Genomic DNA, 24136 nt, shown 5'->3' with positions numbered 1-24136 from the left:
ATAATGAAGATGGCTCGGATTGTGATAAGACTTGATGATAACCATGATGAACAAGTGGATATGTGATGTGTAATGTGGAGACGTTAATGTTGTTATTACTTTATGTAAGTTACAAAATTATATTGTTATTTTGTTTAAGCATTCTAGTATAATTCAAATCTGGGTAATTTTGATGTGTTGGTTAATAAAATAACTTGTCATACTAATGAATTTTACTTAGAAAATTTTCAGGTTGCAAACACAAAAATCAAGTGAAAATAAGTATGAAAAACTGCGACTTTGACACATTCAAGAGAACAAATTCATATTGTAGCGTTCTGGGATAAAGAATCTTACAATCTCGTTAAGAAAACTTGTTGAGGGCAAAACAAGAAAAAGTAAGAAAGAAAAGGTGAAATCTATTGGTATCAACCAACTTAACCAGGGTACCAACCAAATGGGAGTGAAGATGTTGATACATCCAATAAGCTAGAGGTTCGTAAAAAAGATTATTGTATTTTGGAATTTTGCTGCGGTTTTGACCCCAAGCACTTGTGCTAGCAGCAGATGGCCCATTAACAAGTGCTGCAGTTCAAAACCGTAGCATATAAGCCACCTATATGCCGCGGTTCTAGGTGAACCGCAACATATAGTCTACTTTTTTTTTTTAATAAAAGGAAAGCAGACTATATGCTGCGGTTCCTCTAGAATCGTAGCATAGGGAACCGCAGCATATAGCCTAGTTATTTATTTATTTATTTATTTATTTTTGTGTTATTAAAATACCAAGTACTTTTTTTTACTTTTTTTTTAAAGGTAATTAGTAATAGTCAACGGTCATTTAGTCTGATCAAAGGTCGTGTGGGTTGGTCAACCATCACTAATCACCTATGACCATTACTAATCAATTTTTGACGTCGTTTTAGCACTTTAACGTCGTTTTTATCCATCATAATGATATTTTTTCAAAAAATGAATGTCGCAATCATCTTTATGGGGTATCTCTTTCGAAAATCTGGTCGAAATAAGTACTTATTTATCATTTTTGGCACGTAGACTGAAAAAGATATTCAACATCATTTTTACCCATATAACGATATTTTTTGAAAAAACGGGCGTCGCGATTATTCATATGGGATAAGTCTTTCGAAAATCCGGTCGAAATAAGTACTTATTTGCCTATTTTTTAGCACGTAGGCTGAAAATGATATTTAATGTCGTTTTTACCCATACAGTATTTTTTCAAAGAACGAATGTCGCGATTATTTTTAAGGGATAACTCTTTCGGAAATTCGATCGAAACAAGTACTTATTTGATCAAATAAAAACAAAAATAACATAAATTTAATCAAATAAAAATTATTAATCCCATGATATTAATTCATACAAAAAAAGTAAGCATGCATATTTTCTTTTAAAACAAATTAATGCCATTAAACACAAAAAAAAAAAAAAAAATTCAGAATTTGATGTTTTGTAACGGATTTTGCTACATAATTTTTAGAAGTAAAACCTTGTTATTACCGTATGGAAAAGTGCTATCACCATCTGGTTGGCATCTGGGCGACTCTCAGATAAGCGGGCAGAATTGAGATCTTTGATTTGAATGATTTATAACTACAATTGGGGTTAAGAATTGCTGAAGTTATTATTGTTTCGCTATCACCATCTCTCACAACTCAAAGGGGATCTTAGTCAACCAGTTTCTCTCCACCCCTTTACTGGCTTCTTCACTCCTAGCAACTACGGTACATCTTCTCTATTCTTCCTTCCTTTCGATTTCATGGATCTTTACGTTTTTGCATTCAGATTTGTTTTTTTTGACATAATTTTGTGTATTTTCCTTCAATTTCCTGTTCAATCTCTTTCCTATTCGATTTCATGGATCTTTACGTTTTTGTATTCAGATTTTTTTGGATAGACAAATTGTTATAATCGCGAAATTGTATGATTGTACGATCCCAAATACACAGTTGAATCGCAAATAAAATCAGACCTCCAGAAAATCATCCATAAAATAACTGGAATCATTATTATAAAGTGGTGACATCGAGATTTTGACTCGATTTTAAGGATTCTAGCTTACCTTAAAGTATTAAATCCAATGGCCGCTAGCATTTGTTTGATTCACGCCAATAAAACCCTCGCCTACTCCATTTTCGCTCATTGTCTCATTCACGCATGATTCTAACTTAGGTTCTGATTCTAACTTTCCCTTTTCCTGCATTCCTTCCTTCTTTCCCCAAAAAGCCGCAGCTCCATCTTCAACTCTCATTCCTATGGTGCTGCTGCTCGAATTTTAACATCTTCAAGGCTTCATTAGCTTCAGATTTCAACTTTCGTTCCTGTGCTGCTGCTGCTTGAATCAGGCTTCGTTCTATTTGCTCGAATCAGGTCACGGGTTCTGATTTTCATGCTCCAATCTTGTGGAATTCAATTTTTATTTTCTATTATGAATTTGAATCTTGTTTAGGTCTTCAACCCTAATTTGAATTTCGAATCTTGTATGATTTTGAAATTTGATGATGATTTTGTATGATGATTATTTAACCCTAATTCGAATCTTGTTTTGGTATTCAATCCTTATTCCAAACTTTTTAGGTCTTCGAATCTTGTTTTGATGATTTGTTAATTTGTATGATGATTTGTATGACAATTTGGATTGAATATTTTCAGATTTTGAGGTAGAAATCATGGAATTCCTTTGTATAAATTGGGTAAAATTGAGGGGAAATGAGGTGAGTTTTGATGGGTTTGCAAGTTTTTGCATGGACAGAAATGAAAAGCGAGAATATGATAAAATGTACATTTAAGTGAATTTTAAATATTTAATATGTTAATCAATATGTGTTTTGAATATTTTGAAACTTGTGTTTGACATAGTTTATTACTAGTATCTTTGTTCTTTTTTATTGACTATGGTTCATTATTACATCCTTAGTGTGTATGTGTTCTAAAGATATTGTGAGTAGTGTTTATTTTATATATTTTTTGTCATTTCATAAAGAAAACAGATTCAAAACGACATTTAAAAAGTAAGATGTATATTTTTTTGTAAATTTAAGAAAAATTTTAAGAAAGTGTATGTGTTTTTAGTGTTTTTTTTTTTAATTGAAAATGATTAACAATAAGCATGTTCATAATACCATTTGTTATTTCTGCAAATTTGCAGAATCGACCGATTCTACGATCCGATCCAACTATCTGATCCCACCTAATGATTTCGATCATGCGTAGAATCCCGATCCTAACAACCTTGATTCTAACTTCAATTTTCTCATTTTTATCGCCATTTTCTTCTACAACCAATAGGAGCTATTCATCTTGTCCATTATTTGTCATTTTCAACCATTTTTGTACGCCATTTTCGCCTATTCTTCACCAAAAGGTTTATTTCATCTTCGATTTTGTTTCTACTCCATTTTGATCGCCAGTCGTAGAATTGAAGTTTGGTTTCATTTTTGATTTCGTTTTGTACTTTTGATTTCATTATCTTGTATTTTGCTGATTTGTATAATTTTTTGGTAATTTTTGAGTATTCTTCACCTATATTGTATCTGTGCTACTTGGTTATCTTGTACTTTTGCTGATTTGTATAAATTAATGCTGAGTTTTAGTATTTTTGAATATTCTTCACCGCTTATTCTTCCAGTGTGTTCTTCACCGCCATAATTTGGTGTTTATTTCGTTTTGTATCGAGTGTTCTTCATCGTTATAAATTATTGCTTTATGCGCTTGATATGTTCAAGTAAAACATTTTATGAATTATTGCAAAACATATTGATAGTATTTATTCATGAATCTAAGTATTTTTTACATTTAAAATGTAAAGAATTAAATACAAATATCTATAGCTACTTCAATCTGCCAATTTTATAGAATCGATCGATTTCACGATCCGATTTTGAGAGCTGCTTCTGATTCAAAGCAAAATCCCGATTTTAACAACCTTTTGTCCTCTCCAATTCTCCTCACTTGCACTACCTAATATTCGTTCAAACTGAAGATTTTCTACAAGGTCATTCAATATTTGTAGTTTTCTCATTCACATTTTCTCTTGTTTTTATTTTTCTTCCTGTTAATATTTCATTAATACCCACTAACTGTAATTATAACGATCACTTAAATTATAGTTACTCATAATTATAGTTGACATAATTAATTAATTGATTATACACTAAAAGAATCTAAATATTACAATTATAATAGCTGGTTGTATATTATTGTATAATAATAGTAGTTCAGCAACAAAAATGCAATTATCAGTTCAAAACTCCTCTTATGTGATTTTTTTTTTTCAAAAATAACACCGCATCGGTCGCAATTTGCGTTATTTCTCCATTACAACCGTTTTCCACGACACAACGACCATTTTCCCATACGCTTCCGCGACCGCTATTTTTTTCCATGTGGTTAAGGCTATGTAATTATTCTACTCGTTTTGAGTTCACTGAAGAAACAATTGAAGCAACAATCTTATTTGTATCATATATATGTAAATAGTCTTTCGGTAATGTTTTGTTCATAATACTTACTACTGATTTGAAATTTTTTTGTAATGATAGTTTCATACAAGTTCACTCATATCAAGACAAGATGGCTGCTTCAGAAGAGAATAGTTCACTGTTTCCTATTTTTATTTTGACTATGATGGCGCTGCCTTTAGTCCCATACACAATTTTGAAACTATGTCGTGCTGCTAAGAAAAAGGCAAAAAGCTTACATTGTCAGTGTTCTGTATGCTCTCAGTCAGGAAAATATCATAAATCATTATTTAAAAGGGTTAGTGGTCATTGTTTTCATGCAATATACATTTGTGATAGTTTGAAAGAATTTTTTACTTTCTCAGTATTGCATGGTGTCTTATTTATTATTATTATTTTTATTGTTGATGTGCAGATCTCAAACTTCTCGACTTGTAGTAACATGACACTTGTGCTGCTGTGGGCCATTATGGCCTTCTTGGTTTATTATGTTAATAATATGAGCGGAGAGGTACATAAAATTTGCAGGAGGAGCTACAGATGATGTCATCTTCCTTTTTAATTATGACTAATGAATATAAATTTCAACTTGTTATAATTGGTGCTTAATGTCTTATCATCATCTTTGTTGGCAGCTGATTTCCTCCTTAACTTTAATGTCTTCTTCAGATACAAGTTTTTGAACCATTCAATATTCTTGGTTTGGAACCTGGTGCTTCTGATTCTGAAATCAAAAAGGCATATAGGAGACTTTCTATACAGTACCATCCTGATAAAAATCCAGATCCTGGTAGTTACAACTTTTATTGATGCCATAGTTTCATTGGTTAATATTCCTAACTCTTCATAATGTTTGGGTATCTTTTGTTTGCATTGCAGAGGCTAACAAATATTTTGTGGAGTATATTTCAAAAGCTTACCAAGCCTTGACTGATCCTGTTTCCCGTGAAAATTATGAAAAATACGGTCATCCAGATGGGAGACAGGTACAATAGCTCAATTTGCTGAAACTTAGATCGTCTTTTGGGCTTAATTCTCTCCAATTTGTTGAGAGAATGCCTTTCTTTGCAGGAGCTTAACACCTCATAGCTTACTATAATGATTGTCTTGGATGTGTGCAGGGATTTCAAATGGGAATAGCTCTGCCTCAGTTCCTTTTGAACATTGAAGGTGCATCTGGTGGAATACTGTTGCTTTGGATAGTTGGAGTTTGTATCCTATTGCCATTGATCATAGCTGTTGTCTATCTCTCAAGGTCTTCCAAGTACACAGGGAACTATGTCATGCATCAGACACTTTTTACCTATTATCACCTGATGAAACCATCATTGGCTCCAAGGTTCTTTTCATGGCCATGACTTATATTGTCAGCAGTAGTACCATACATGTCTTTTGCTTGTGTTTTCCTGCAATTATATGAGTTTTTCTCGTTCTCAACTTTGATGTTTTCGTTTAGCTTGTTAACGGATACATGCACAAACACATGTTAAGTCAGAGCTTACTTTTTTCCACTACCTTCTACAATTCATTTCTCTGTTCTGAGATTCTGATATAAGTGGCAGCATAACCTGGTCTGAAATAAGGTCCGAAATAAGGTCGTAGACAAGTTTTGGAAGTTTAAGTTAAGGGAAATGTCACTCTTTTCAAGTGTAAACTGATAGGAAGGAACATTAGGAATCGCATGGGAAGCATTTTACGATGCAAATATATTATGGTTTATAATATTTGCTTGTGCTTTATAGGGATATCGCAAAGCTTTTGCTTCTTTTTCCTGCAATTAGTGTGTTTTGTGTAACAGTGATGCAAAACATGCAAGGGTTTTGGGAGAAAGCTTAATTTAACTTCTATTTTAATATAGAAACGTTAGTTGTAGTAATAGTGTTATCACTTATCGGTGAGTTGAAAGAAGGCCTAAATGCAAGGAGAAGAGCAAGATGTTAATAATCTAGTAAATTTAAAACTAGATAAGGTTTCAAAAACAAGGGCTAAATGCATGGAGATGCCACAGTAAATAGTGCTAGTTGTCTTAGGGGTTGAAGAGGTGTCCAAGCAAGCCACTATGTCTTAGGCTTAGTTTTAAGGTGCACAAGGTGCAAAAGGGTTATGGAATATAAGCAAGGTGTAATAGAATGTGTAGAGCCTCCTAGGACGTCGGTGGTATTTTAATTTTATTTTAGTTCCTTAAAGTATGTAATGAGTGAAGGAGTACATGGTAAAGCCTTCTAATTAATTGTGTGATTGTCATTGGATCTTCATGTGTCATGCGGTGGCTACTTTATCACAAGCCTTGTTAACTATAAAACTTGAATTATTTGTGAATTTGCTTAGTGCCAACTTAATGTAGCATACCCTTTTCACTAGATATTCTTTGTGATGCTTGCAAAATGTTTCAGGATTAATAAGTTTATCTCCAATTACTCATAAGCCCCATATACTAGTGAGTTTGTCTCGAGATATTTGGCATATCTTTTGCTTTTCGTATTGTTTTGTTCGCTCAAATTGCTTAAACTCACCAAGATGATCCACCCCATTACTGATGTGGGTTTAGGATTATTTCTTGGAGCGTGTTTTTAGGCGTGTAACAAAGAACAAGAATGATAAAACTAAACTAAAGCCAAGCCTTCCAAGCATCTAGCTGATCACACTAAGTTTAAACTCAAATTGAATTGTATCTTACACAAAGATAGTTCTCGGATACAAAGTTTCAAGATTTTTAAATCAAATCAAGTCTACCCTGCTTGTAGCTATTTATAGAAGTACAAGCCTAAAACAATTCTTACTACACACCTACTTTAAGGACCCTCTATTACCTTTTGTAACTTTCCTAATACTATATACATTTTTATCAACCTAGGAGTATTTGAAAGAAAGTTTTCAAATACTTTCTTATTGAAACTAAATCCGTCCAAATAAGGAGGTTTACAACTCTTTAACTTACAATGTATTTGAGCTAAAACTTAATTAAAACTATGTTTTTGTTGCCTTTTTACTGTTGTTACAACCTTACTAACTCCTCCTAGTTCTTTGCTGACTATATGAACATAAAGAGCTGAATTCAGATTATTGTCTCCAGAGTAACCACTTTTATACAAGCATCCTATTATGATCTTCTTTGTTGAACAACTATGATTTTGAATAGCATCAAAAAGTTTGTAAGTCCCATATTCAATGCTGAATTTGAGGAAGAATATGCCCTTGTTCCATGCTAAAGTAACAACTCTCTTAATGTGAAGGAAGTTGATTTTTGTTCATCAAATAAACAACCCAAATAGTGATTAAGAGGTTTATTTGATACTTGTTGTCGTTGTCCATATGAGTAGTAAAACACCTAATTAAAGCCCCTAAATGGCATGTACAAGGCTTCCCAAATGAGCCCTTGAGGTCACATTTTATTCCTCTGTTTGTAACTCCCTTTATGAATGCTGAGCTATTGGATGAACCTAGAACCTTCTCTCCCTTTTACATACTTGAAGTTTTGGATTCATTCCACTTCTACTCTTCTCTTGCATATGGATGATAGCTCTTTGTGTGCTTAACCGTGGTGTTTTTCTTCTTGCTTATAGACTGGTTATTGGACATTTAATTGCTCTTGATTTAAGTACCATACGAACTTTGCAGTTGCTTTCCTTAGATTCACCTTTTGGTTGTTAAACCCATTATGAATGTGACTTGTATCTCGAACCATTTTGAATATTAATGCTTGCTTTGATGTCCCTTCATGTCCATTAGAGAGGTCCCAGAACAATTTTTGAAAGGCTGACGGTCATATGTGATTCCACACCATTGTATCACACATATTGAGTGACCTTACTGAAGCGAGGGTGTACAACTTACTAAGGGAGTGAGAGGAGATGATGGATGCATCTTTGCCGCACACACGTGGCCATACCATGAGTAAACTAAAATATGTTTAATCATCTTGCTTCTTTGTGATAATCCCTTGTAATGATAGTCTTGATTTGTTGACCTCTGTCATCACAACCAAAATATAAAACTTTTTGCTTCCTATTTTTTATTTCTTTGAATCCATTCCATTATTCTTTCTCTTAGAATTATTTCACACTTGTACTACAACTGTTTTGATTTGTTGTATATGTTGTGTTGTTGCTCCAGCAAAGTTTTGGATATATTTATTAAAGCAGCTGAATACTCAGAAATTCCAGTTAGAAGGATTGATGATGAACCACTTCACAAACTGTTGCTATTAGTCAGAAGTGAATTGAACCTAGATAGCAAAAATATTAAACAAGAGCAAGCTAAATTTTTGAAGCAGCATCCCCTGCTAGTGAAGGTAAGTTTTGAAGTCTGTTTGCTGGTTAGTAAGTTTGATATTTAAAGATTTAGAGATGACTAATTATGTATCCGGTTTCTTGTATTGAAGACCCAATTGTTGATTCAAGCCCATTTGACTCGGGAAACAGCAGATTTACCTCCAACTCTAAATAGTGATCTGAAACGAGTCTTGGAACTTGCTCCTCGTCTACTCGAGGAGTTGATGAAGGTAAACATAAATTTCCATATGTTGCTATAATGAATGAATTTTACAATTGCATGGCTTGGATCATAGATTTTTGTGAAAATTGATACCTGAATGATTGATGTAGTTTAGTTTTAGTACTTCAGGTTGTTAAGGATTCTAAATTATTTTGTGGTAGCTTGGTAATAACCCATAACATTTTGTACATGATATAGGAGTTTCTGTAACTTTTTTTGTTCCTTGTGTTGAATACTTTATAATATGGCATCAAAGTAGTTGTACTCTATGATGTAGCACCTGATGATACAAACCAATGATACACATTATAGTACAAGGATATGTTAGAGTTGATAGAAAAAGGGTATAAATTCTGTTTTAGGTTTAGAGAAGGTTCAAACGAGAGATGATAGACGTATACATTGAGGGTATGAGAGGGAAATTGTGTTATTAGGTTTGATTGATGTTGTAGAATGAAGAGAGAACAAAAGATCAAGATGATTCCTTTTAGGTTTAGCTATCACATCTAGATTTGGTCAAAATTTCGATTAAAATCCACATCAACATTTCATTACCCTTATGCCATTAAGTGGCCCCCACCTAGGGTGGAGTTTAGAGGGTTCGATGTACACAACCTTACTCTAACACTAGCAAAAAGATTTTTACCAATTGATTTTTGGTAGCAAACATCATGTGTATCATTATTATTACATAAACAAAAAGCATACATATTTAATGAGCTATGCCTATGAGTTAGGTTGTATTTGGGTTTGGTTAAAGTTTAGAGCGCGAGTCGGTCTTAAGTCTATGATTAGGTTTAAATTTAATAGACCTAGATCAAGTCACTTTTTAATTAAACCAAGACCCTTCATCCAAACTCATTGCCTCATTAGATATATTAAATTTTAAGTTAGGATCGATTATGGGTTCAAAATAGGTTTGAAATGGGTCATGAACGAATGAGTAGTCCGACTTTGTTGGTTGAGTGTGCATCATAGTGTAAAAATACGATTATCGTAAGGCCTAAATATCGGTCTAAACCATAAGATATCCCTTGGTACGACCTAAAACACGATTTTTTTACACCTTTACAACGCAGGATATTGGTTCGTTTATTTAGAAAACCTTTACAACGCGGCTGATGCGATGTGATGCTGCCTTGTTTTAACACTATGGTGTGCAGGGTCATATTTGTTGAGTTCGAGTTTATGGGTAATATCTCGATTGGATCTAGACTTAAGGGTCGGGTTGTATTTACATACATTAGACCTATATTTTGTTACACCAAGAATAGTTTTTAACCCATCAGGTCTCAAAAAATAAGACTCACACCACCTTTGAATCTATGATGACCGATGAGTTATGGGTTGGGTAAAGCGAGGTCTATATAGGATCGTCAATGAATAGAGTCTGATTTGATTCGTGTATGAGTTTGGTCTCGTTCTATTGGTCTGATAATATACTTTGAAAATAGTTAAGCTCAATCTAACCATCTTTTGTTGGACCAAGAGGTCCGAGACTCAACCCTAGCTTATTGAATCTTACATAATAAGAGCATATCCTTATATTGTGATCAGGTTTGGTGGTTGGGTTTGGGGCAAACAACTAAGTAATAGACCTATAAGTGCATGGCTATACTTGTCATGTGATTTAAAGGAAATTTTCAAATATAATTATAAATTCACAAAAAGTGGTTTTCATTTTTTATGTGGTTTTGAAAAAGTGTATAAAAATTATATTTAAAAGCTATATGTCCAAACTAATTTTGGTTTGATTTATTTTAAAAACGGAAATCCGAACAATACCCAATGACACCTAAATAAATAAGAAGAAAAATAAACTTGATAGAATTGAACTACTTAAGGGAAAACAATAATAATGAAGAGTAACACAATTAAAGTGCAATGGAAACAAGGATCATCAACTAAAAAACTAGAACTAAAGCGATGTGAAAAGGTATTTCAATACTAAGAGGTTGCATCATTTGTTTCCCAGCCACCATACATGGTTTGTTATGGCAACAAAATCCTTAATCAATAGACTAGATCTAATATGATGAGAACAATGATAGAAGAACACAAAATATGAATAAACAAGTTCATCTTGATGTTTATAGAAATTGTGATGCAAATCTAGAAGCGTATCTATGAGACTCGATTCAAGCTCCTAAAATTATCTACAAAAATGTCAATCAAAGATTCATATACAAAAAAGTTAGTTTAAGGCCATGTGGTGCTTGCTAATATATTCATTTTGATAATGTTATTAACCAGTTGTTTTGTTTGTTTCGTGGTTTTGCCTACATATTTAAGATGATGGATTTTACATGGAACAAAGAGTCGATCTTATTTTACTTCGATTAGGATTTGGAGTAGTTTTCCTAATTCGAATTGGAATAGGTGTCTTGTGTCTGATTAAAATAGGAAAAGGAGTTAGGGCTCTTTATTTTCAAATCCGAATTGTCATGCTATGATGATAGGTGATTCTTATACCCTACTATGTGTTATGAACCTTTTGTAAAAAGGGGAATGCCTCAAGGTGAGGGGCCCCTATGAGAGTATAGTACCATACACATTAGTATATGTCATTTATTTCTAAGCTACAATACGTTGTGTTGTGTGAAGAATTCTTGAATTTGTAAAGGTGTAACCCTTCTTTATATGTTCAAGGTAAAAGATTAATGCTTTGGTATGTTGTTGTAGTAATGGTACAAGTCTAATAGATTAGATTATCTGAAGTTTGGGGCGGCAGCTCCAAAACTTATCATACTTATTTATCTAAGCTGCCCATTATGAAAATTGAAGAGATCTCAAATCGCCAATCATCTTTTCTTGGCACTTGGTCTATTTAATTACTATACTTGTGTATCTCACAGTTGTATGTCTATCTCTTTTGGTCCCATCATTGGATTTATTTTTGATGCTTATTCATGGTTGTTTCTTATTTATTGATGATTACTTTCTGATGCAGATGGCTTTAATTCCACGCACAGCTCAGAATCATGGGTGGCTTAGACCTGCCATTGGAGTTGTTGAGCTTTCTCAATGTGTTATTCAGGTAGCCATTGTTGCAAGTCTTATCATACTAAACCTTTTAATTTAGCTTTGATGTCATTTTATAATAGTTTTTTGACACAAAAATAGTAGTAGTAGTTTATAATTTGTCCGAGTGATTGCTTTTGTAAAGGTAGTAAGAGATTGCTCGACATGCTAATCTGATTGAACATATCTTTTGGTTGATTTTATATCATTCAGTTGGAGATTTTAGCTCTCTTTGATGATAGAGTTTGATTCTGGTTTGTTTTCTTTTTTATATCAGCCTTTATTTATGCTACTTCAGTATAGGAGCTAGTTATGTTCTGCAAATTTGACTATGATCTGGAATACTCATATATAGTGGAAGGAATACAAGGAGTTGGACTTGGACATACCCATATTGATTTATTATCTTTTAACGCTGCTCTATGCAAGACCTACTAGAGGTTCTATTCATGGTTGAATTTGATTAAGATCTGTAATACTCGGATATAGTAGAAGGATCCCAGGAGTTGGATATTGATTTATTGTCTTTTTACACTGCACTATATAAAATCCAGAAGATGCTTGCCCTATTAGTCACCACCCATAGCTCCTGATTTGAGAAGGTGGTTGCCAAGTTCTATATCATGGTCTTGATGGCAGAATGTACAAACTCCTACAGCGCGCTGCTTTGTTCACAAGATTAGTAATAGTGTTCATTTTTCATACTTGCAATCATCTAGTAGACTTGTACTTCTGTGATAGGTTTCTTTTCTGAGATGCAGTATGGATCCCAAAACCTACTATGTTTTAAATGGTGAACATTTTGGTATATAGTTTATGTAGTGTTGGATCCTTGATCCTATGACATGGGTAGGACACTTCATTTTGGGTCAAAATTATGAATTTGTTTCATGGTCCGCATTGGATACTTAGATACATGAAATCTCTGACACGAGTATGTGAGTCTTAACGTGATGGAGGATGAAACTGGATGGAGTTTGTGTTTGCATTAAGCATCAATCATTACTCTATCCCCTTGATCTATTATACACAGAATACACTGCATACAAACCCAGTCTGGATGATGAATTTTAAGGAAAGGAAGAAGGAAAAATTAAGGATTAGTTTGTTCTGTATATTTCATTGAGAATAGTTTAATATACAACGATATGTGTTATTCAGCCAATTGACAAGCCACGATAGCTCAATTTGCTATATCAGAACGGACTCTGAACTCCATTTTCTGCGATTTTGCTCCCTTGCGATCAACGCAATCTTGCTGTAGTTTCTGTAGTTTGCAGTTTATTACATGACATTCCATTTTTCTTGTGTGTAAATTATGCAGCTCCTAATCTATACATGTTGAACTATCTGTCTAGGCTGTTCCACTCAGCGCTAAAAAAGCTGGAGGGGGGTCAACTGAAGGTATTGCACCTTTCTTGCAGCTGCCACATTTTAGTGAAGTTGTCACCAAAAAGCTTGCACGCAAGGTTTGTGGCCATGCAATTCAGTTTATCATGCATGTATTTGTTACAGTTCATTGCAATAACAGACTTTCAAGGTGTATACCTGTTGAAATACAGAAATGGAGGAATGCTAATGAGCTTCCATGTGGGACTTAAGTTATAAAATCCATAATAATTTTTTGGCACTCTATTTTATGATAAATTTGTAAAGCTCTTACCATTATCTGGTAAACTAATCCCAAATTCCCAAACACACCGTCTACCTCCCTTTCCCCTGTTTACTCTGAAGTCTGAACTTTTTGTAGAAAGTACAATTTTCCTATTCTCTTTATTTGACTAACTCTGGAGGAATACTAATTAAGATATAGAATTTCTTAAAATACCGTTATCGGAAAACAGGAAAATAAGATTCATCATTCTTGGCGCTGTAGCCTTGAAAGTAACTTCTCCATCAAGTCCTCTCACGAACACATCCAGTCAATAATTTGTTTGTGGCGTTTGACTGTATTTTCAATCCTAAAAAAGGAATAAACACTCTTGGCAGAAGGAATCTACAATGCTAAAGAATTACGAATTTGAGAAGACATCTATCACCTACATTCATTTTGAGAAGAAAGTATTCAAATATCAAATTTCAATTTGGGGTTTTTTTTTTTCATCTAAATGATTTTCTAGTTCAAAAGGTGGGTAGTTTGGAACACAGTTCAAGATATGTTTAATGGAGGGTGTTAAACATTATATGAAAAAGTTGAGTTTGCAGGAGCAACATTAGATAGAATAAAGGAAGAATGGTTTGACATCTATGGAATCAAACAGTTAGTAATGAAAAAATACAACCAAAAAGTGTGGTATTGGGTATATATTTTTATTTTCATTTATTTATTTGGTAGAAGAGAGGGAAAGATTAAACAAATATTGCACACTTGTGAAAATGAAAGTAAATGAAATTCTGGATAATTAATGTCAGAATATGGCTTTTAAACTCTTGATTGGCTCCCTTGCTCTGACTGTTGGCTGGATCGATAGCAGTGACGGATTTAACCTGAGCATTGGCTGCAAGTACACTAAGTTGGAATGCGATCTATTGGAGGAATCCATGTTCATGTAATGTAAAGAGTCGACTCTTTAGATGCAATACTAAGTAATATCAAGAGGTTAGATAACATTGGTCTTTTGTGCTGGTGGCAGGAAGGTTGAGTGGTGTAGATCACATAGTCACTTTAGTCCTAGTTTGAGTAAGAAGTTTTTGCATGTATCAAGTCAATTATGAGGTATTGCATTGCCAACCTACCTCACCGTTATCTATAATCTCATTGGAAAGTGTCACATATGTTGCTGCTTTTAGCATGTAGACCTGATATATGCTTTTACTTGATTGCAGAAGGTGAAGACCTTTGAGGAGCTTCGAGATTTGACTCCACAAGAGCGTGCTGACCTGCTTTGCCAAGCAGCTGGTTTTTCTGATGCTGAAGTAGAGGATGTGGAACGGGTTTTAGAGATGATGCCCTCTCTGTCCATGGATGTCAAATGTGAAACAGAAGGCGAAGAGGGTATACAGGAGGGCGATCTTGTGACAGTTCAGGCGTGGGTCAAACTTCAAAGGCCTAATGGTTTGATTGGTGCTCTTCCCCATGCCCCTTACTACCCGAATCACAAGGATGAAAACTTTTGGTTTCTCCTTGTAGACCAGAACTCGAATAGTGTATGGTTCTCCCAAAAAATTAACTTTATGGATGAAGCTACTGCTCTAAGTTCCGCCCCAAAGGCAATAGAAGAAATGATGGAAGCTTCAGGGGCTAGTGCAAGAGACACCAGTGCAGCAGTGAAGGAAGCCGTTGAGAAAGTAAAGCGAGGGTCCCGCTTGGTGATGGGAAAGTTCCAAGCCCCAGCGGAGGGAAACTATAGTTTGACTTGTTACTGCTTGTGTGACTCTTGGATTGGATGTGACACAAAGACAAGCTTGAAGATTAAGGTTCTTAAAAGATCAAGGGCTGGAACCCGGGGCGGTGTTATCACAGAAGAGGGTCCTTTACTGGAGGATGGTGCAGATGAAGAAGAAGAGATCGAGGAAGAAGAATATGATGATTATGAAAGCGAATATAGTGAGGACGAAGAAAATGAAAAAGACACAAAGAAGGGTGCCATTACGAATGGCGATGCTCATCCGAAGAGTAAACAGTCGAGTTCTGAAGCCTCAGATTCAGAGGATGAATAGAAGAATGAAGGGAAACACTCCCAAAGGTTCGGATCTGGAAAAGATTGACTTGAAAGGATACCTTAATTTGTTAACTACTGCAATAAACTGCTCTCAACCAGACAATGTGAAAATGAACAATACATGGAGATGATCATATAAACTATACATTTTCTTTATGAGTTAGCTTTTATTTTTCCATGCTAGACTAGTGAATGGACTGCATTTTTATCTTTTAAAATTTTGGGGAACTTTAATTTTTATCTTTTTTTTTATGTTCATGTCAAACGTTATGAACTTAAATCTTAAAAATATCATGAATTATGTTCTAAAAATGTTAATAGCCATATTACTTCCATTTTTTTTTTTAATAATTCAAGTAATTTTTTTGAGATTGTAAAGTCAAAGTGAAAGATTTGATGCAAGCAAAGAAATTTAAAAAGAAACAAAGTCATGATAACTCAATAGCAAACTTTCCTAATTTCATGAAATAATCCAAAATCTTTTTAATAAAATTTATTGAATTAAATATTAAGCACAAACTTTTTAAAATGAGACGGTCTTGAAATTATGTTGGATATTCAATATTGACTATTAAAAAAATCATATATCCGAATCTCAAAAATTAAAATCCTAATCCGTATTTAATATTTAAAATTTCGAATTGGATATCCTAATATTTAAATCAGATATCGAATTGAATTATTAGTGCCTACTACTTAAATCAGATAAAAAAATCATAATTATTCTAATAATTAAGTGCTTTACGAAAAAAATAATTTTTCCCCTCTAGAAAATCTCTAGTGCGCAACAAAAAAAACAGGGCAAAAATGGTCAGAAATTCTCTCGACAAACTTAAATTTCGGGTGTTAAACTTCGCCACCCTTTTCATTTTATCGCCACCCCTTATATAATGAATTTTCAATATTGCCCCTGCATAATTTACGAACTCAAAAACTCTAATATCTCTCTAACAACACTCTCTACATTAAAATAAGCTAAAACTTGAAAGCGATTCACAATGGCGAACCAAAATGAGCATGAATACGATTCGGTAAGTAATTCAATCGATTCGAATTTTTTCAAAAAAAAAGAGAAAAAATTGATGAACACCAGACGGGCGCGACCGGGCCGCGGGCGGGTCGCGTGAAACGCGTGACTGGGCCGCGGTTCAGTCGCACGTTTCACGCTTCCCAACCGCGGTCTAGTTGCGCGTTTCACGCTAACCATTCGCTGCCCGGTCGCGCGCGACTCATCCTTTTTTTTATAAGTTTTATTCCTCTTATTTATTTAAATTATTTTTATTTTATTATTATTTAATATATGTTGTAGTAAATTATTTTATTTTATAATTTATATTATTATATTTAAATTATTTAAATTATTTTTTATTTTTTATTTAAATTATTGTAGTAATTTATAATTTATGTTGTAGTAATTTATTTAAATTATTTTATATTTTATCATTATTTAAATTATTTTATTTTATATATATTTTATTTATCTAATTATTATCTATGTAATATTTTGTATTGTTATTGTTAATTTATTTGAAATTTTAATTATTAAACTAAACTATTTTTTATTTAATATTTAATTTTTTTATTATTAATGTTTATTTATATAATATTTTATTAACCTAATCTATGTTTTATTTTATATTTTAAATACTATTTATTAATGATTGAAAAATTATTTTACATTTGTAGGACTTTGAAAACTTAGGGGACAATATAGATTACTCTGGTAGATTTGTTACGGATAGGGAATTTGATTCTGTAAATGAATTACATGCTTGGTCCGATGAGATAGCAATAGGAATTGGTTTTCAATTTACACGTGCTTCATATAAACAAAAAGAAGGACATTATAGAGTTAGTTTGTACTAAAGATATCACCGTTATGGTAATATTAGGGGTGATTTGCATAACTTAAATAATGCTACCTGACCTAGTTGTAAAAGTAGAACATGTAGGTGTAAGTTTATAATTATATGTAGTAGTCGTAAACCAGAGGAAAAACCTTGGACAGTGAAGTTGTGTCCTGGTGAAAAAGGAAGACATAACCACTCGTTCTTAGTGTACAGAGATGGTCATGTAAGGGCAAATAGGTTGACTATAGATATTCGGCAGCACATACGAAAGCTTAGTGCAATCAGTTTTTTTTGCTAAATTTTTCTGGTTTTTTTGCTAGTATGAATCAAATTTATAATGTAAGATAATCAATTAGGAGAGAAGAGATGGAGGGTAGGACTCCGCTTCAACACTGTCTTTATATGGCCATAGAGCATAATTACGTGGTTTGGACAGACTTGGATAGTGAAGGGGAATTGAGTAGATTATTAGTTGTAAATCTTACATCCATCCAGATGATACGTACGTGGCCTTATGTTGTGTTGATAGATACAACTTACAAAACAAACAAACAAAAGTGTCCGCTTTGTGAAATAATTGAAATGACGCCAACCAATCACAACTTCTTGGTTGCTTTTTGTTTGATGCGAGATGAAGCGGTTGTGTCATATTCGTGGGTGTTGGAGAGATTGAGAGATATTTTTGGCAAAGTTAAGACTCCCAATGTAATCGTAACTGATCGAGATAAGGGTTTATCTGCAAATATTCGTGATGTATTCCCAATTAAAAAGGTTGTATTGATTAATTATTGTCGTTCTATTTATTGAATATATCTTAATTATATTCAATCTTCTGTTTAATGTAGATGTGCGACATTTATTATGCGTATGGAATATTGCCAATGACGTAGAGAACATGGTGGAAAAATTGTGTGGCGGGAAAAGAAATCAACAAGGGCGGATATTCAGGCAAACTAGATGGAACCCCTTGGTTAACAGTTCTATGCTCGCCGAATTTGAAAACAGATGGGAATTGATTGTGGCTACTTGGTCGACTAGGAATAGAAGGGTCGTTCGATATTTGGCTGGAACATGGATTCCACACAAAGAGAAAGTTGTGCGTGTATGGACGAATGACTGTTTACACATGGGTAACCAGACTACCAGCAGAGTTGAAAGCCAACACTCGTCTTTCAAGTACTATCTTTGTAGCGGTAATAGCTCATTTGATACTCTTTTTAAAAGGGCACAAGCACAAATAACAAATCAGCAATCGAGGATCCGACAAGCGCTACAGGAATCCATGAATTCTATTTCAAGGTCTTTGCGATATAATTTCTTGAGACCGTTATATCGACATGTATCCATTTTTGCATTGGAACAATTGCTGCTTGAGCATAACCGTATGTTAGAGTTGGGTGATTATGTATTTGACAAATGCGGTTGTGCCCTTCAAAGCACCCATGGATTGCCCCATGCTTGTTTCTTTTATTTGCAGATCAAGTCACAAGGTTCGTTGTATTTGGATGACATACATCCATTCTGGAAACATTAACGTACATAAAGGAAGAAACTGACACCAACGAAGGAGTACGACACGCAAATGCCGATGATAAAGAGTACTTTCAATCGTTGGTTGATAAAGTGTTAAAAGCCGATCCCACAGTTGTGCGACGCATGTCTCAGGTACTTGAAGATGAATTACATACTGATGGTACCGATATACTTGAGCCACATTCAAGTCCACCGAGAAAGGGAAGGCTAATGACAAGCAAAACCTTCAGGAGAAACAAAAGCGCTTTTGAATACAACAGATCGTCCTCTAGGGGTCGCGGATCAAGATCTTCATCATGCGGGAGATCTAGGGCTCGATCAACGTAATCATCAGTTGGAATTAACTGTAGTTTTAACTTATTTGGTACCTGACTTTCCTTTCTGTTATTCACATTAGTTTATTACAATTGAATGTTACTAACCTTTTTTTTTTTTTTTTTTTTTTTTATTACAGATGGTTCAGCAGGTCGTGATTTTTCACTCATTCCATGGCCCGATCACATCCCGCGTATTCTTCCTCCTTACTTGTTTGAAATTGGATTGATGTTATAGGTGATGGTAACTGTGAATTTAGAGCTATTGCCGTTACAGAGTTGGGAGGCGAGGAGGCATGGCGTCTTATACGACGTGCAATGTGCATGGAAATGCAAACGAACAGAGATCAATACCTACGTGTGTATCTATTAGCAGAGAGGCTAGATAATGCTATATTCAGAATTGGTTTACATAGCAAGGGACCTGCACCGTTTATCCACTGGTTGGAGGCGCCGATGGGATTGTACTCTGCAGCAACGTTTCTTAACATTGGCATTGCGTATTATGGTTCTGCTGACGGTAATCCAAACTATAGTTGTTTAGTTTTTCCGTTAAGGAGAACAATAGGTGTGCATGGTGTAAATAAAGTTTATACATATTTGTTGGGTGAATAGAATCCATTATGTTTAACTATTAATGAACGATGATTCATCTCTACTGTCGCCAATACATCGATCATGGAGAGAAGCAGTTGACAATTCATGTAGACATTTAGAAACACATTTTCAAAGCATGATTTCTCTTTGCAATAGACTATATGGGGTACAACCATCACAAGGTAATAACACCGCTGAAGATGCAGTCAATTTAGATTGTCCATAGTATAATTATTGTGTAAATAAATATTTAGGTTACCTTTATATCTAGATAGCATTCAATATGTATAAATAAATATGTTAATAAAAAATGTAAAAAGCATTGATATAAATTAATAGAAGCAACTCGAGTAGTTTAAAAATACAACACAACTCCAACAATTAGTTTTTAATTACAAACACAAATAGTCTATGAAAGGCCTTGCCCTTTAAAAACTTGCCATTCGGCAAATAAATCTCTAACTTCTTCCATATATAGATCAGCAGTCTGTCTTTCCCGAAGGCTCATATCCACAATAGCAGGCATCCTGAGCAGTGGCACGATTCGACTCGGAAATTCATTTGCAAACTGTAAAAAAAAATAATTTCAACAAAATAATAAACAACATTTAAGCAATGGAAATAGATAAAAGAAAAAAGATATATAGAAACACTAACGTATTCAACTCTGCTATCAGCTGGACCAAAACCAGCACTCGGTCCTTCGCCGGGGAAGAGAAATAGGTGGGAGGGCACTCTAAACCAGTCAACGTAATTAGGAACAAACTCTAATGGAATAGATGCCTGACAAAGTGCCTAATCACCAACGCGAGCACAATAGGGGAACCTACTCCATGTAGGGATGGGCAAGGGTCTAAGACCCTACCCAGACCTTATTGGACCTTACCCTTTTTTAAAGGTATGGGTCTATTTTTTTTTTGCACCCTAAGGGTCCGGGTCTTAGTCCAAAAAATATTATAAGGTTCCGGATCCGGGTAGCAACCCTTGGACCCTTTCTATTTTTATATTTTTATTTTTTTTGGGTTGGAGAGTATAATTTGTAACATTTGAGAAAATAAATTAGGCTTAAGTATAAAACAATATTTAATCCTTCCTCATTTTATTTTATGTTTTTTTTTTCCATAATTTCTTTTTTTTTTCTCTTTTGTCGACATCAATGTCTCGATGACTCCATTAACAAACTTCCCGAAACATGCCCCACCTAAAAAGCAGCATTCAGATGGTATGACGACTGTATGGTGCGCTATTCGAATCAAACAATATTGGAAATCAGTCAAGATTTACTTACAATGATGTTATCTAATACTCAAAAAGTGACTGATAATGTTAATGGGTTTAATCAAGTTCTGGGAGGATTATTACATAGTATTCAAAATGAAGCTGCATCTGGTAATTCTGAGCTTAAGTTTGCAACAGGAAGTTCTGATTATGGAGATTTTAAGAAGATTTATGGGTTGATGCAGTGTTCTCCTGATTTGTCTTATCGAGACTGTTTTAGTTGTCTTGGGGATTATATAAATGGGCTTCCTGGTTGTTGTAATAAACTTTTTAGGGTATAGTTCTAGACCCTAAGGGTCCGGGTCCAGACCCTTAGGGTCAGGGTCTAAATTTTTAGACCCTTAATATCAGGGTCAGGGTCTGGACCTTACCCTAAAATTAGGGTCCGGAGTTGGGTAGGGTCTAGACCCGACCCATACCCTTAAATGTCTATCCCTAACTCCATGCCTCAGTTTAAATTAGCGAAGAAGCAAAGGTCACAGAATAGGTATCCTGTGCCGGTTGCAGAGCGTGAGTAGGTCTCATGGGGGGGAGGGGGAATAACCTGTACAAAACCGAGCTGTCTGACTGTCCTCTCAGGCAAATACACCTCGACGATATCAAAACAGGTGATACCCTCGATAAAGGCGGTGCGTGGGTGCTCATTTAATAATGCCCTAGAAGAAGTAATGTATGGAGTCCATTCCACCTGCTTACAAGCAAAATTAGCGTAAACAAAATAACCTAAAATTAAAATAAAATGTATAACAATGTGTGATGTGATGTACAAAACCTGAGTGTCATTCATGGAGTCCAATATACTCTAACAGTCTCTCAGCCTGCTGAGCTCACGAACTGGCTTCCACGTGGACCACATCTCAGCCCTCGTCTTGTTAGGCACATCAGCTTGAAGAGGATGGGGGTGGAAGACCGGAAAGTACTCGTAGATCCATGTCTGTAACAATGTAAGACAACCAACACTAGTCTTGCACCCAGCCCTAGACGCCATACCCAGTTGCCGATACAAATACGGCAGAGTCATTACACCCCAAGTAATCTCATCCTGATCGGCATTCACAGTAAGTATGGGGTGAGGTTCCATCCCAGTTTTAGTCTTATCAGTGTTGAACCCACAATAGCCATGTAATAGGCTGTACACTGTATCTCTAAAGCCTGAGACCGGTGGCACATGTGCATAATTTCACCAACGTTGATGCTCCCGTTAGTGAAGTACCCCTTCCTTCGCAACTCAGACATGGGCTCTTCAAATAGACCGGCCAGCGCGAGCTTCCACTCACCATCAGCGGGTTCAGCAGGGAGTGAACCTTCAATACCAATACCTAAAATGCGTTGCATGTCGTGCAACATAGTTGTCATCCCCTCCAGGGCATGTGGAAGGTGTTGGTATCCGGCTGCCACCTCTCCACAAAGGCCGTAATTAAAGCACTATCAATGTGCTGGTGCATAATGTATGACAGACGATCAAGGGGAGTGGCAGGTAAAACTCCATACAGCTCATCATACATATCTTGCAATCTGATGATCGCCTCCAACGGCTTCTTCCTAGTAAGACACTCCAAAATCGGAGGCGTACACTCAGAGCCCTAAAAAATAACCTTAGTTATGTGCCCCTCGTAGCTGGGTATCAAGCGGGCTGGGGTGATGTTATCAGCTAGTCCGTTTCTGCGGACTGTTGGTGCTTCCTCCCCCGTGGAGCCGCATTGTCAACCTGGCTGTCTTCTGCATGATCAGAAGCGCCTGCTGTACTAGGGCCTGCCCGTGTAAACTTACCGGCATGTCCTTACACGACCGTCCAATGAACTGGTTGACCAACAGAGCCTTCGTAGTCACTATCCTCATCACTGGAGCGCCCGGAATCACTCAGCAGGCTCGTCTTGTTCTCAAAATGAGTACGCACCTGGTGCAGCGTACTCGAACGTTGGGCCTGACTATGTCTGGCTGCCTCTTCCTGCCTAGCTGAACCCATAACCCCCCTCTCATGAGGGTCCCCTCTTAATAAGGTCGGCTTAGAACTATTTTCGCTCAACATGCCTCTAAAAAAAAATACTTTCCTTTTCCTTGGTTACCAGTCATTTACTATAATTTTGATGATTTAAATTAACTAATTAATAATAAATTAAAATAATAAAATATTACATTAAGTTAGTTTACATAAATAAAAAATAATAACTAATTACCATATTAATTCATGATTGGAAACGATTACGTAATTAACATTGATAAATTCCCGACACTAAAAAGATTAATTTTAATTACATTAATAATATTAATTTAATATACATTTAATAATATAAATTATTAACAAATAATATAATTCATACATATAAACTAATAAACATTTAAAATAAATATTATTAAATTAATAAGTTAAATTAATAAAAATTTAATTAATATATTATATAATTTAATATCATTATTATTATTATTATTATTATTATTATTATTATTATTATCATTATTAATTTAAAAAAAAAGTAAAATAATAATAATAATAATAATAATAATAATAATAATAATAAATAAATAAATTAATTAATAACATATAAAAAGCCAAAAATCATAAAAAAAATATTAGGAAAGACGAGTCGGGCGCGACTCAACCACAACTGAGTCGCTCAAGATATGCGACTGGACCGCGGCTCAATCGCGTATTTCATGCGACTGAGTCGCGGTCCAGTCGCGTGTTTTGTGCGATTCAGCCGCAGTTGAGTTGCGCGCGACTCGTCTTTCTTATTTATTTTTTTAAAATAAATTCGATTAAAATTTACTTCGACTTATTTTCGTGTTTTGAATTTCTTAGCTTTAGCTCAACAAATTTTAAGTTTTGATTTAGTGTTTTTAGAGTGATAAAAATGTTATTGAGTGAGATTGAAGTGCTTTATACAAATTTTAAATTCAAGAACATTTTTATCAATTCATTAAGA

The 24136-nt window shown here is 34.7% G+C and overlaps 1 protein-coding gene across 3 annotated transcripts; it reads left to right on the top strand.

Moving 5' to 3' along the window:
• Positions 1 to 1497: 1497 nt before the first annotated feature.
• On the top strand, positions 1498 to 15796 carry LOC130809866 (dnaJ protein ERDJ2A). 3 transcript variants are annotated; one of them, XM_057675704.1, is made up of 12 exons: positions 1498 to 1727; positions 2230 to 2373; positions 4545 to 4761; positions 4879 to 4974; positions 5133 to 5253; positions 5343 to 5449; positions 5585 to 5802; positions 8577 to 8754; positions 8845 to 8964; positions 11908 to 11994; positions 13337 to 13447; positions 14805 to 15796. In XM_057675704.1, exons 3-12 carry the CDS (start codon positions 4576 to 4578, stop codon positions 15636 to 15638), a joined length of 2058 nt encoding a protein of 685 aa, XP_057531687.1. In that variant the 5' UTR covers positions 1498 to 1727; positions 2230 to 2373; positions 4545 to 4575; the 3' UTR covers positions 15639 to 15796. The 3 variants fall into 3 exon arrangements, with proteins under 3 accessions (XP_057531687.1, XP_057531686.1, XP_057531688.1); XM_057675705.1 differs by having other exon boundaries at positions 1503 to 1727; positions 2236 to 2373; XM_057675703.1 differs by lacking the exon at positions 2230 to 2373.
• Positions 15797 to 24136: the final 8340 nt, after the last annotated feature.

Source organism: Amaranthus tricolor, chromosome 4, assembly GCF_026212465.1.
Source record: "Amaranthus tricolor cultivar Red isolate AtriRed21 chromosome 4, ASM2621246v1, whole genome shotgun sequence".
Lineage (NCBI taxonomy): Eukaryota > Viridiplantae > Streptophyta > Magnoliopsida > Caryophyllales > Amaranthaceae > Amaranthus > Amaranthus tricolor.
Note: the sequence above shows the minus strand (reverse complement) of the source record. Positions and strands in the feature narration are given on the sequence as shown.